This window comes from Cuculus canorus, chromosome 4, assembly GCF_017976375.1.
Source record: "Cuculus canorus isolate bCucCan1 chromosome 4, bCucCan1.pri, whole genome shotgun sequence".
In the NCBI taxonomy this organism is placed as follows: domain Eukaryota; kingdom Metazoa; phylum Chordata; class Aves; order Cuculiformes; family Cuculidae; genus Cuculus; species Cuculus canorus.
Genome location: NC_071404.1, coordinates 31,058,659 through 31,073,381, shown reverse-complemented (window position 1 = coordinate 31,073,381; position 14,723 = coordinate 31,058,659). Strand labels below are relative to the sequence as shown.

The following is a 14,723-nucleotide window of genomic DNA, read 5'->3' as shown; positions in this document are numbered from 1 at the left end:
GGTATTCCAAGCTCTCTGCTATGCTTAATCTGCAGAGGCTGAATCAGACCTGTCAAAGGAATTTCAGCAGAATAATTTTCCACGTGAGATGCAGTTTCATCAAGGTGTGGATCAAAACAATGTCACAGTTTATTTCAGCTAAAATATAACCATTTATATCAACTTCAGGCCCTTTAGGGAAACAATATTGTAAATATAATTATAAAATTAGAGATGGTCTGGTGGTTTGGACTGTCACTTCCTAATCACAGGAAGCTAATGGTTTTTCAAAACTGAGATGTTATGTCAACCAGCTCTCATGTGTTTCCATTTGTTCAAAGAGCCCAGTTCAGCTCATCAACCCCACCCCCCGGGCACTTTATGTTCAGATCTTAGTCTTGACAGTCACTTGAGTATTATCTGTGGATATGTTACTTCAATCTCTTTCTGACAAGATAGATTCCTGTTTCAAGAAAATATATTCTTAAAGACAACTCAGATGGAACTATTTCTGTAAAGAAAATAAACTTTATGTAAGGATGTTTCATGGAGTCACGGGGACATGTGTAGAAGGGATTTCAGATCAGAACAAAAGTATGGGAAGGGGAATGCTTTGGGTGGAAAAAGGGTAGCTCTAAGATATCAAGGCTATGAGGAATCCTTTCTCCATGCCTTTCCTTAAGGGACTATTTTGAATTGTATGCAGATATTTGTCTCACAGCCTGAAAGTTTAGACTTCCAAGCATGTTGTGGTATTTCTCTAAGATAGAAAGTTCACATTCTAAATCTTACATTTCTAGTCATTTACTTGACTTATAAAGTTTTGAATTTTAGTGGACTTTAGATTCTAGCATGCATGACATTTAGTACCAGAAATTCCAGTCAGGGTTTTGGTTTGTTATGTTCTTAATACTATTTCTAACTTTGATAATTTCCCTATCTTTAACTATTCTGGCTATGCCCTCCAAGTAACAATGATGTATTATTGTTAACCTTACTCACATCACCTGCTTATTTTGCTAAGCTCTTGCACTCCTCACCTTTCCTTGATGCTTCTTCATTTCTTCTAGTCCTTTAATAACAGCACTGAAAAACTCTTCAATAACATTTTATTGCTTAATTTTCCTCCTCACTATACTAATTTTTTTATATATATTCTCAGAAGAGATCCTTTATTTCCCTATGTGGAGAAATTGTTTTTCTGATTTATCATCTATGTCAAATAACATGAAAATATTCAGCTGTTTCAAGTGTCACTATGATAATGCAGATCTACTGAACTGAAACCAGTGGCTTGTACCAGGCAATTAGAACTCAGGTTTGAGCCCAGTGAGGTGATTTCTGGGCTAATGAGAATCTGAGAAGTTATAATAAGGGCATGCTAACACATGCCAAAGTCAGTGAAACGCAGAGTACAGACTTAATATGAATGATATACTGAATGCCATGCTAATGTTCTAATTTAAAACAAGAATGTTTCCTCTTTGTTGAAGTTTGTTGCCCATGAATTGCAGAATTCAATATTGGAAAAAAAAAATCATGTTGATTTTTACTGGTTTAAGCCATTATCTACTGCATAAAACATTTATTTAACCTTCTCTTACTTAAGACTCACTTTGTCAAGTCACAAAATAGAGCCAAATTGCACATTTAAAGGTTAAATCTGAGACTTTCAATGAACATATGAGAATTTTACTTCTTGATAAAAGATAGTTGATGATCAGTGAACAATATTAAGGATTCATGAGGCCCACACATTTACACTTCTGTTTCAATAAAAACAATTATTTCATCCCCAAAATACAGGCATTTGATTTAAAAACATTAGAACACAACAAGCTTCATGATTCATATGGATCTTGCAGAGGTGCACATTTGGATACATGTAAATTTAGACTAGACATTAGGAAGAATTTCTTCACCACGAGAGTAGTGAGGCACTGGCACAGGTTGCCCAGGAAAGTTGTGGCTACCCCATCCCTGGAGGTGTTCAAGGCCAGGTTGGATGGGGCCTTGGGCAGCCTGATCTAGTGGGAGGTGTCCCTGCTCGTGACAGGGGGGTTGGAACTGGATGATCTTTCAGGTCCCTTCACACCCTAACTATTCTATGATTCTATGATTCTATGAAATATATCAAAAAGAGTTTTTAATCACTTCAATATATATGTTAAAAAGGTGCACGTATAATCTCGTAAGTAGAAGTAACGAAATTTAAATGACTGAATAGTAATTTTATTCTCATAGTAGTCTTGCTGTGGTATCAAATGCAGCTAATCAGGAAACCTCTGTATAGTTCCAGTGTCTTAAAATAGGATTTCCAGATTTTTTGTCGTAACAATCATAGAGGTCCCCGGTTATTCCTAATGGATACTATGGGAGTTTGCAGCTTGGCTTCCAGGAAATGGACTGAATGGAAACCCTACTTTTACCTAAAAGCATCAGTATTCAATGGACTCCTTTAAAGACTCTTGGTCTCACTGGAGGACTATTGGCATCATTTTCCTTGAGCATTACGGCAGTCAGCTGTTCTTTTTGTAGTAATAGGAAAGAATATATTTTATATTTTTAAAAGCTTATGGAAAACAACACTTTCAAAATTATTCTTTTAAAAATTGTTAATTCTTATTTGGAACAAAATAGTTTCACTTCTGGGAGAGGAAGTCCCTAGGTTCTATAGGAAGAGGTATAAAGAGGGTCTTGGCACATTCATTTGCCTTCCCTTCTCATCTTTCCGTATCTTACCTCTGTGCAGCCCCAGACTGCCACAACTCTGCTACAGGCAGCAAGATTGATGTCACAATTATTTTAATCTATAGAAATCTACAAAAAGGATATCACATCGAAATATAGATTTTCCAATGGGTTTATATTTGCAAAACTTTTTTTTTTAATAACAGCATTACTATGCTAACTGAAGAAAAACCCACAACGTACTTTGCAAGATGATCATTTATAGAAGTTAAATACTTGGAAGTATTTCCTGACCGCCAGGTGTAAAGACTCCAGTAATGGGGAAATAAGTACCTGCTATACATGTGGGTTGTGTAGTTGACAGCGTATTTTTTTAATCCCCTGTTTTGAATACAAATACCAAATTTGTAGAGATTCATATCAGTCATTTTACTAAGTAGCATGGTTGGATCCACTGCTTAAATAAACACAAAGCAATAAATTATTCAGATTTGCACAGGGAAATCTTTTATTTCATTCTATCTTAAGAAATACCTTCTGCTAGACAACAGAGCAAAATTATTATAACATAGATAAATGCTATAATATTAAACTTACTCCCATGTGAGTATAAAGGATATGCAAGAGGTAAATCTCAATATTCTTTAAACTCAAAATGAAAGATTTTGGTTCATTTTTTACATTACTTTTCTCAGATACAATCTAGGTCAGCCTGTAAACAGAAAATGCCAAATGAAAAATAAATGTTTCTGCATTTCTGCTGAGAAATATTTTAATACCTTCAAAGCAACATATTCAAGATATTTGAAAAGTTTCATTGTTCAGCAATAATTCTTTAATGAATTTAAGTCAAATTCATGTAGCTTTGATCCTCTGAAATTTATCTTTTCTCACAAATTAACTGTTGATAATTAAAAAGAAAAAAGCCCTTCTCTTCTTTGAATAGACCATCTGTCTACATCATATATAGTGAATTGACAGATTATATTATTCAAAAACCTTTTTTAAAAAGCTTCTTTGTCTTTCCTGCGACATTGTAGTTTCTGACAAATAATAGCAGTAGTTACCTTCTCCATCATAGCTGTTGTTTGGGAAAGAAAAATTGAATAGGAGTGATTAGGATTCACTTACTGATGTAAATGCCATTGTGACAGGCCATCAGTAAATCTGAATTTCTGATATAGTATTGTAATAACACACTTTTCCTTGGAGGGAGGAGTACAGAGTGCGGACTGATAAAATAAGTTTATAGCAGAGATTAAAGCTTTCAGAAATATGACTAAGAACAAATATTATAAAGCAGCTATATATCAGACACAATTTATCCCAAAACATTGAGGAGATAATTTCTCTATACGTTTAGACTTTTACAATTCTAGAAGCATGGTGCATATTGCACAATGAAGTCACTTTTCAGATGTAATAATAAGAAAAGTAAGTAGTAAGTATAAAAACAGATTTAGGCATTCAATTTTACTAAGATATTGGTGGTGTTTTAAAAAATACTCTGTTTGTCAGCTATTCATTGGCTGCTAAAATCTGTTATCTGAAAAAGAAATTTCCCCACAGTGTGAATAAGGCTGATAATAAGAACTTCTTTTCAAGTTTCGAAATTAATTGCTCAAATGTCTTCATTTTAAACAAACTGGAAGTTTCTCATGTTAATTTAATTCAAGAAAAACTATGATTAAACTAGATGAAACAACTTAGCTATACACAGTCATATGCTTTGAAAAAAACCAAAACAGTTTATACTTCAAACAAAATCACACTTTCTTGAAATATATTCCTAAATAGTTTTTTATTGTCTACCCGCTGAAAAAATTTAGTCAGGTCTGAGAAAGGTTTTGATATTCCGAAACCAGAATTATTTGTGACTTTGCTATTACCAATCAATTCAATGCAATAAATATATTTTAAAGCACTTTTGTCTTCATGATTATGAAATGGCAGCTGAAATCACTAAGAAATGTTAATATCCCTGGAAAGTAGGTTATAAATCACCAAACTAAGATGCTGAAAAATATGAAATGGAAGTTTAAAATTTATATAGTTCGGTTTCCTTTTAAATTCAAGGTAAAACCTCATTAAGGCAACATAGTACTTTTGAAAACCTAGTTTCTAAACTTTATCATTCACAAGGTTTCCAAAAGGTTTTAGAAGTTCTTTTTCTGCTGTATAATAGCCATCAGAAGTTCACAAACTGTTACCTGAAAAACACTGAATAATTCAAGATATTTAGATTCTTCACTGGCACAAGGAACTGCAAAACCTGTTTTTAACTTCTCCCTAAAGACTGCCAGAAAAATGAAAGAAAATGGCTTAGTACCAACAGAAATAGAGATTTTTTTTTTCTACTGCTCCTATCTGTGTGAATTTCGTGGTTTTTTTTTTTATATTGGTATCTACAAATAGTGTTTTCCTCTCTCTAGACACCTGCTTTTAATATTTTCACTCATTTTGCAAATAGTTGCTTTCAGTTTTGGTTTTGTTTTGTTTTTTTTTTTCCCTTATTGAGCGTCCATGACATGTTACAACCAGAAATATTTCACAGACTCCATGTCAGTGACTTAGTTTGTATGCAAATTTGGCATTTTGATTTCAAAATTATAATCCATCACTATTCCGTACCCTTAAACATTCAATACAGTGAAATTCTGTTTTTTTCAGTTGTTTGATAGATCTTTCATTTAGCTTTTCTTTAGCAATTTCTTTGTCAAACTGTTCTTTCCTTTACACGTCTGACACTTTGTTATATTTCTGGATGGATGTGACCTAACACTCAAAATACAATTTGTTGAAGAGAGAAGTATGAATATGCAATAAAGATGGAACAAATCAAAAGTTGAACACAAGAATCCAAATCTTTGGTTTCTAGTTCAATACAATTTTCAGCCAATCGTCTTTCCTATACAGTGTGTGAGGCACGACTGCTACGAAAGCCTTGCATTAATACTTCCCTATCAAGAGAAACCTGTACAATACCGAGAGATGACACAGCTAAGAAAGTATCATAGTTCCGCATTAAGGCTAATGGAGGATTTTGAGTATAGAGTAGACAGAAATGGAAAGACTGACAGGAGTAGGACAACAATAGGTGCTTTGAGGAAAGATGCCAAGACCTAAGGATATGCTTTTTATGCCTGTTATAACAGGGTTAAAGAGCATAATGATTATTTTGCAGAACAGAAAAAAACACAGTAACAGAGACATAAAAGATTTTCTTTTCCTCTCCTTCATACAAAATGGTGTTACACTTACCTGAAATACAAATAAGCCTATGAAGACTAAGTAATTCTAATCAGTTTTACATCATTGTTTAAAACTTTTAAAGTGTTTTGTTTTCTTTTTATTTAGATGAACATTTGTCATCAGTTGCTAAGCAGACTTTGGTTATTAACTTGTCATTGTAGAAGCACTCACAGAGATGTATAGAACATTACTTAAATTTCAGTATTAGTAAAGTAGAGTAAATTAGATACTAATGCCAGAAAGCATCACCAAGCAGACAAGCTTATATCAGTCTTTGCTTAAATGCCATCTAAAATAGAAATAGATTTAAACTCGTACTTTTTACTTCGTTACATTTCAAAATAAATTTATATCTACATGCATTGTGGATGTTGAGGCTGGGTGAGTTTTGGTAATTTGATTCAGTGGATTTATTTTCTCAGTGGTTGTTTTTGTCTTTCAGACTTGAATCTCCTACTAGATCTTTGGTGATGGAAGCACCCAGAGGAGTGCAAGTCAATGCAGCTGCAGGAGACTTAAAGGCTACCTGTAGAAAAGAACTGCACTTACAATCCACAGAAGGAGAGGTAAGTTCAGCTGGTAAAGAGATGATCAGTGATCAGTGATCATCTCTACATATAAAGATTTTGCCATAGATTCTTTATCTATAAACCTCTGTAAACGTGTGAAAACAATTTTAAATTAGCTCACTAGTTTTGCTGGCAATTCACGTATTGTAGAATTACATGAAAGATTACAAGATTACTGGTATGACAGTCCTTAAATGAACATAACACTAAAGAAAATTGTGCAAGGGTATCAAAGGCTCTCAGACTTCTATTAAGCACTTGAGAGAAATGGTTAGATTTTCAAATTAGTGGCACTTGCCAGGTTATAGCATTTTTGCAAAACCATTTATTTAATGTAAATATCTAATTAAGAATGGAGCTCTTTAGAAATTTTTTGCCATATGTGTTTGTATTTTCTACCAAATATTTCCAGATAATTTACAAACTATCCAAATAAGCAACAATGAACAAAACTAGCATTCACATCTGTGACAGATAATCCTTTGCAATGCACACTCTTTGCATTACAATGCAGATAGGAACTGTTTTGGCCAATATACTGTATCAAAGGCCCACTTTGATAATATTTTTCTATTGATGCAAGTATTTGTCTTGCATAATTAAAGCACAATATTTTCTTAATTCAGAGCCTCAAATATTTATATACCACATGCCACATCTTATTTCTGAGTTGCTCCAAAAGCCAGGTCTTCCCACAGTATCTCATCTTTACTTACTACCTCTTGAAATATGAAGCCTTTGCTACTATTTCCTAAAGTTGCAGACATAGCAACGGGAACAACTGAATCCTCTTTTAATAGATTCCCTCACCCTTTTCCTTTCTATGGATATTTTTATTCCAGGGGCTGCAGCTTCCTGTAACCTTTCCTATTTCCCCTCCTTCAATACCTTCCTGACCCAATCTGATGTTTCCTGCACTTACTAACATTATTTTTTTTTCACCCTGAATGTATTTCTTTGTTATTTCCCTTGATAATATTGTTAGAGGGGATAAGTAATATTCAAACGAAAATGAAAAAGAAAAAAGAAATAAAAATCAACATAGAGACTGTTACCTTTCTTCAGTCTTCCGTGATCCCTGAAGCAGTGGTTGTATATATATTGTCTTCATTTAGTACCATGTATCTCTGTGATGCTTTGTACATATATCTGTGTATTCATAGGCATTTTTGCCTATATCAGCACTGTGAGTCTATTTCATGATTTCTAATATTTCTTAAGTATTTTCAATAACTTATTGAAAAGGTTGTTTTGGAAATAATGTCATATGACCTCAGCTGGACTTTGAGAATGGGGACCCAGTAAAAGTTGTAATGGCTATTATGTATTATTTAGAATTTGAGTTCAATTCGGCATTGAATCTTGTCGGGGAAAAATGCCAATGTAAAGCAGACTTTGCTGCACTTCATATTAAAAATCATTATATTCCTCTACATGGTAAGTACGACTTTGCACAGGTGTAATTTCCCATGTAGATGTTAGATCGATAATCAGAAAGCAAGCTGCCAGTCGTTACCCGCTGTTTCCCAAGTATCTGTTCTGTATACGTATATCTAACAAATTTCAAAGTGTCTAATTATTTCTCAATTACTTAAAATTCCAGTAAGATCTGTAAAGAATGGTGCCCTAAATCAACAGAGAAATTCCATCCTCAGGTCTGAACAATGCCTTTACAGTCCAATACTTTATTTTGTGCAGTGGGGAAGGTCAGAGGAAAATGCAAAAACACTTTGGAAGGCATATGATGAGCTTCCACAGCATCATCAGTTGCACAAATTTACCATGGCCACATTAAGGAATTGCTGACCTAATACAGCTTTGTGTGAGGATCCTGATGGATAAAACGGATAAAATGTCTGTGTAACAAATTATTGATTGCTGTTCTTGCTTGCAGCCCAACAGATACACCACAGATTAGCAGACAATATGGGAAAAAAGTATAGACTTCATCATTAGCCATTTTTAAGAAAACACGTTCTAGAGCAAAATAAAATATCTATGTCAAAATTAATCATTTTAGTTAAAAAATGTATGTTGTATCAGTCAGGTTTTTTTCACAAATAAAAGAATATTGTCTTTGTGAATTGGGTCTGTGAACCACTTCTCTGATGAAGTTTTGTACTAGAAAAAAGACAGGTAGTTGACAGGTAGTCAACTAGTATTATTCTCACTCTGGTTTACTACGATTAACTTTTTAATATTTGTAAGCTTATTTTAAAAAATCACCAGATACATGAATTAATATTCTCCTTCTATAGCATGATTCTTGCCCTATTCTGTCAGAAAATAACTATGTGGCATCTGGAATCAACCAGTCATAACCATGTAGAACATTATGAATTTACTGTGGAAAACTATGAAACATATATTTTCCTTTTACTTAAGAATAATTTCAGGATTTTTTTTTAAAAACATAAACATGTTGCGAAATACTTTTTCTCTAGCCTCATTTCTCATGCAATACAGTCTTTAGCCTTCCACGTCATAAGCTGAAAGACTGCAAGCGTTTCAAATTCTGCTGTTTGATACATTTTCTTTTTATTTACTGCCATATTATAATAATCCTTTTAGCCCTATTACAAATTATAATGCATGATCTCAGACTGAATACTGGGGGCTCTAATTTAAACTCAGATTCTGCTGCCCTTTATAAAGCTCTTGATCTGCACCCCTGTGAGTCGAGGCATCAGCAGAATCCTTTGATTGAATTATAGCTTGGCATTTAATTGTGAACTATGTATTATTCTATAAATAAACCATAACTGCTAGTTTAAAGTAGCAATCACTTAAAAGGAAAATGAAATGGGAATCTCCAGCCTCTAGCTGAATGTTTTGGCTCACATAAGAAGAAAAAGAACATTTCTTGTCCGGAAATTCAGCAAGGTGATTGCTAGTTGACTCCTTTCGCATATAAACACAATGCAAAAATACAGACCAATTCTGAATTCTGTAGATACTGGATATTGCTATGCATAAAAATATGTTAGAATTTAATCTGAAACACATTATCATAGAATCATAGAATCATAAAATAGTTTGGGTTGGAAGGGACCTTGAAGATCATCTCATTCCAACCCCCCCTGCCATGGGCAGGGACATCCCACTAGATCAGGCTGCCCAAAGCCTCATCCAACCTGACCTTGAACGCATCCAGGGATGGGGCAGCCACAGCTTCCCCGGGCAACCTGTGCCAGTGCCTCACCACTCTCATACTGAAGAAATTCTTCCTAATGTCCAGTCTAAATCTGCCCCTCTCCAGTTTATACCCATTCACACTGGTCCTATCACCGTAAGCCTTTATGAATAGCCTCTCTCCAGCTTTCCTGTAGGCCCCCTTCAGATACTGGAAGGTCGCTATGAGATCTTCTCTGATCCTCCTTTTCTCCAGGCTGAACAAGCCCAACTCTCTCAGCCTGCCCTTGTAGGGAAGGTGCTCCAGCCCTTTGACCATCTTTGTAGCCCTCCTCTGGACCCATTCCGAGAGCTCCATACCCTTCTTGTGTTGAGGATTATGAACTGGACACAGTATTCCAGATGAGGTCTCACAAGAGAGGAATTTCTTCACCCTGAGAGTGGTGAGACACTGGAACAGGTTGCCAGGGGAAGTTGTGGCTGCCCCATCCCTGGAGGTTGGATGGGGCCTTGAGCAGCCTCCTTTAGTGGAATGTCCCTGTCCATGGCAGGGGGGTTGGAACTAGATGATCTTTAAAGTCCCTTCCAACCCTAACTATTTTGTGATTCTGTCATTCTGTGAATAGAGGAGCAGAATCACTTCCCTCAACCTGCTGGCCACACTTCTTTTGATGCAGCCCAGGATGCAGTTGGCCTCCTGTGCTGTGAGCACACATTGATGGTTCGTGTCGAGCTTCTTATCAACCAGCACCCCCAAGTCCTTCTCTGCAGAGCTGTTCTCAATCATGTCATCTCCCATCGTGTACTGAAAACGGGGATTGCCTCAGCCCAGGTGCAGGACCTTACATGTGGCCTTGTTGAACCTCATGAAGTTCTCAGAGGCCCACTTCTCCTGCTTGTCCAGGTCCCTCTGGATGACATCCCATTCTTCCAGTGTAGCAACTACACCACTCAGCTTGGTGTCACCTACAAACTTTCACTCAATCTCACTGTCAATATCATTGATAAGATATTGAACAGCACCAGTCCCAGTACAGACCCCTGAGGGACACCACTTGTCTACAGATCTCCATCTGAACTTTGAGCCGTTGACCACTACTCTTTGAATATGACCATCCAACCAGTTTCTTATCCACCTTACTGCCCACCCATCGAATCCATATCTCTCCAATTTAGAGAGAAGGATACTGTGGGGGACTGTGTCAAAGGCTTTACAGGAATCCAGATAGATCACATCAATCGGTTTACTCATGTCCACTGCTGCAGTTACCCCATCATAGAAAGCCACTAATTTGGTTATACAGGGTTTGCCTTTATTATATACTATTATGCCTTGCTTAACAACAATATGTTGTTCTGACTAGAGCATTGTTAGTCAATTTCAGCATTAAATGAGCTGATGTGTACACCTGACCTGACCTAGCCTAACATCAGGTAACCTAATGCAACACTGGCATAGCACTTGTACATACATCACATAAATTAATAATAATTGTTGAAATACAGTAGTAATAATACATTAATAGCGATATTAATACTGTATTTTTGTTGTTATTGTTGTTATTATTATTATACTGTATATACCGACTGCATCATGGATCTGAGGTTTTTCATCTTCTCTTGTCTTGCAAAGTGAGCCAGAAGAGTTGTCTGAGACATCACAACAGAGGATTCCTTTAAAATATATAACTTTAATAGGGTACTGTGCTCTATTACACTGCACAATTTCTTTTCTCATCATGCTCCAAATCTAGTTCACACCCAATTTTGATAACTTATTTCGCTTTATCACTTTTATCTTAGTTTCCAGGTCTATTATTTTCCTTTGCTTCTTAGGACCACTTTTAGAAGCTAATTGCTGTCACTTGGGGCCCATATTGAATGAAAACAGGGCATATGTAAGAGCACTTTCAAGAGAATGTTATCGTGACCTTGTTTGTTTATGTGATCTGTGTTGTTACATCTCTATGGAAGCTCGGTCAGTGAAGCACGATGTCATTACTATTGATAACAAGCTTAAAGGATTATTTGTTGCTGTCCACTTATTGGTCTAACAACTGATTTTAAGGATTATGACAACACACCACACTTTGAAGGAGAAGGCTGCTAACTAGCCTCAGCTCTTTTGAGGCTTTTGCAGTTGCTATGTATTTTTGCAAGTAGCTTCTATGTAAGCTATGCCCTGTACTTTTATTTCATCCCATTGGTTATCAAACACAAAGTAAAGAACAAGAGAGACACTCAGAGGTTTCTTATTTTTACAAACATATCTACATTAGTCACCCTGTCTGTGAAGTTTTTCCCTTTTTCCTACTTTATACTCTTGTACTTCTTTGTCAAATGGTACTCATTCATAGCATTGTTCATAGACTGTATTTGGTCAATTCTGCCATAATAAGGCTGATCCTTCGGTGAGGCTTATAACTGCTACATTAAAAATGACCAATACTCTTTAAGAAACTTTACTCAAAACCAGTGTAGCAGACAAGTGGCCAAGTTTATATTTACTGTTTTAGCACAACACAGGTTATAAAGCAAATAGCCAAGATTATTTTGTAGAGACTTACAAATGCATACAGTACTCATATTTCATCTATAATCCTGTCCAGTTCTTTAAGTCCAGGAGACGTGTTTAACACAGAGATTAATACTTCAAAAACTGGAGTAATCTTCACTTGTAAGTCCAACCACCAGTACTATTTTAAAGCTTTATTTTGGTGGGGGTTTTGTCAGCGTTTTTTATATCCTGAAACAGGAAAAGGGGCTTTCATTCAATTATCTAAATACACTAAAATGGAATTACCTTGTTCTGCAAGCTGCAGAACTACGGACAAATGGCTGTTCAAAGACAGCAACATTTTCTAGATTAGTTCAATTCAGCCAAGTTATTTTTTGTCTGAGATTAAATACTTACAAAAATATAATTAAATGTTTGTCATGGATGAAGTGAGTTCAACAAAAAATAGCAGGGTCTAGAGCTTAAAGATCTACTGTTTATTCACCAAAAACTGTCTTAATAAATGTGTGCTGCATTTTGTTTTTAAAGCCCTTTGCCATGGTATTAACCAGTTGACTTGTCACTGTTGTCTGAAAGGAGAGATTAGTGACATGAAGGGATTTTCTTCTGTATTTTTTTTTAATTATTGGTTTCAAGAACTATATTAGGATGTTTTCATAGATGTTTAAAATTATTAAAATGCCATGTTATTTTTAAGCCAAACCTTTCATTTTCAACTTAAAAAAAAATTAATATGTGAGTTAATTTATAGTAGAAAGCACTTTTATGAAGAAGTCAACAACCAAAATACAGTGGTGCCAAGTTACAAAAGTTTTCAACTGACTTTACCCATGTTTTAAAAGTTTGTTCATAGGCAAATTTTGAAGGCCAACATCATAAGCCATTTTATTAGAAAGAGGAAAAGAAGTGACAATAAATTATTTCTTCTAGAAATGAAACAATTTCCCATTATCACATTTTAATCTAGTTCTGATTTGAATAGTAATCAATTAAAGTTTTTGCACTTGATAGACTAAGCACAAAGATTCCAAATACACGTACTTTTCTAGGCTGAATACATAAACCTCAAAGAAGTTACATGTTTCCTGATTAACTGAATTTACACAGACTTCTGATACCACGTAGAATGCGATTCTGAGAACTCTTGTGTACAAGGCTACTACTGGCATTCCATAAACACTGGAGCTTGTAAACTTCTACTGCAACTTTCTCAGCAACCCCATTTGATCATCCCTGAAAATTATTTTCTTAATGGGAAGAATAAATAGACCAGAAAGTTTCTGCTTCAGTAACAGTCCATATAAATTGCACTGGGGCTATAACACAGAAGTTATAATATATGTTTTTGTTTATTTAATGTTAACTTCAAATGAAACATGGCTCTCATAAACACCACTTCAGTACTAAAAGTCAAAACATAAATTTTTCCTTTCAGTCAGGAACTGTACGCTTCACTAATGTGCAATGTTGTATTTAACATATATAAAAATGTGTGATTACTGTCAATTGTCATTACTTCAGGAGTAACATGGAGATAGGAATGGGAGTAATGTTAACAAAAGCAGAGTCTTGTCAGGGTGGCTTTGTCCATGTGTATCTGGTATATCCTTTAGAAAGAGAAAATTTACCACACTAGGCTATGCTTTGGCCTAAAGATCTCATTTGTCTTGTGGTCAACTGCTCCTGTTCCTGTAGAGAATACATTTTCAATAGACAGGTTGTAGTTGATCTTTTGGTCTTTGAATATTTTTAATATTCAGTTTCATTCCTGTCATTACATTAATTTCACTGTTCAACATTTCCTCAGTACTATTACTCATTATGACAGATATAGTTCTACATATTTTGCCAGCATATGTTTAGATTTTAGAGTATATAGGCTATCAAGTTAAAATTTTAATTTTCATAAGGTTTTTTGTAGTTTTTTTTTCTTTTTCTCAGAACTACATTTCAGATTTAATGAAAGTTAGTCTAGATGAACAGTTTTAAAATAAAGGTCAAAAGCACAGCTGTGTTAGAACAAATTTCCCACATGAACTAAAGTATTTCAAATTAAACTACTTATCCTGTAGTTCATCTTCACCTTGAATACTAAAACATATGGGCATACGAAGGTTATATAGCTGAATCTAGTAACCTAATCTGTATAATCCTATTTGTATGTATCCTTCTGATAGCATATGCAGAAGAGCAAAACACTGGACAAAATCTTGCATTGCTATAATTCAGATTAATTCCAAAGAGCATAAGGGAATCCAAAAGGTTTGTTTAGTGAGATTTCATTACGTTGTCTCCCCACACTGGTTCACGAAAACCACTCTTTCAGCTTGCTTGCTTTCTTTTCTTCCACACTGACACTTCTGACATTTCTCACCCGCACAAGCCCTGAAATATGCTTTTGCAGCTCTGTTGAATTACCTGTCTAATAAAACTGTATGTGAATACATAAAACCCTTCAATATTTATAAATCCTAACTCTTTCATTTAGCTTTATCAACTCAGCCTATCATCTCCTCTCTTGAGAAGACTTAGTCAAGGACTCAGTGAGAATTTTATACATGGCAGGCTTATATCTCAGTATA

At 35.0% G+C, this 14,723-nt stretch overlaps 1 protein-coding gene across 1 annotated transcript in view; it reads left to right on the top strand.

Moving 5' to 3' along the window:
• Positions 1–14,723, top strand: part of SGCZ (sarcoglycan zeta) — a 413,634-nt gene that overhangs the window by 384,573 nt on the left and 14,338 nt on the right. Inside the window, exon 7 of the mRNA XM_009569840.2 lies at positions 6,365–6,488. Coding sequence (XP_009568135.1) covers positions 6,365–6,488 — 124 coding nt within the window. The remainder of the gene's footprint in view (positions 1–6,364; positions 6,489–14,723) is intronic.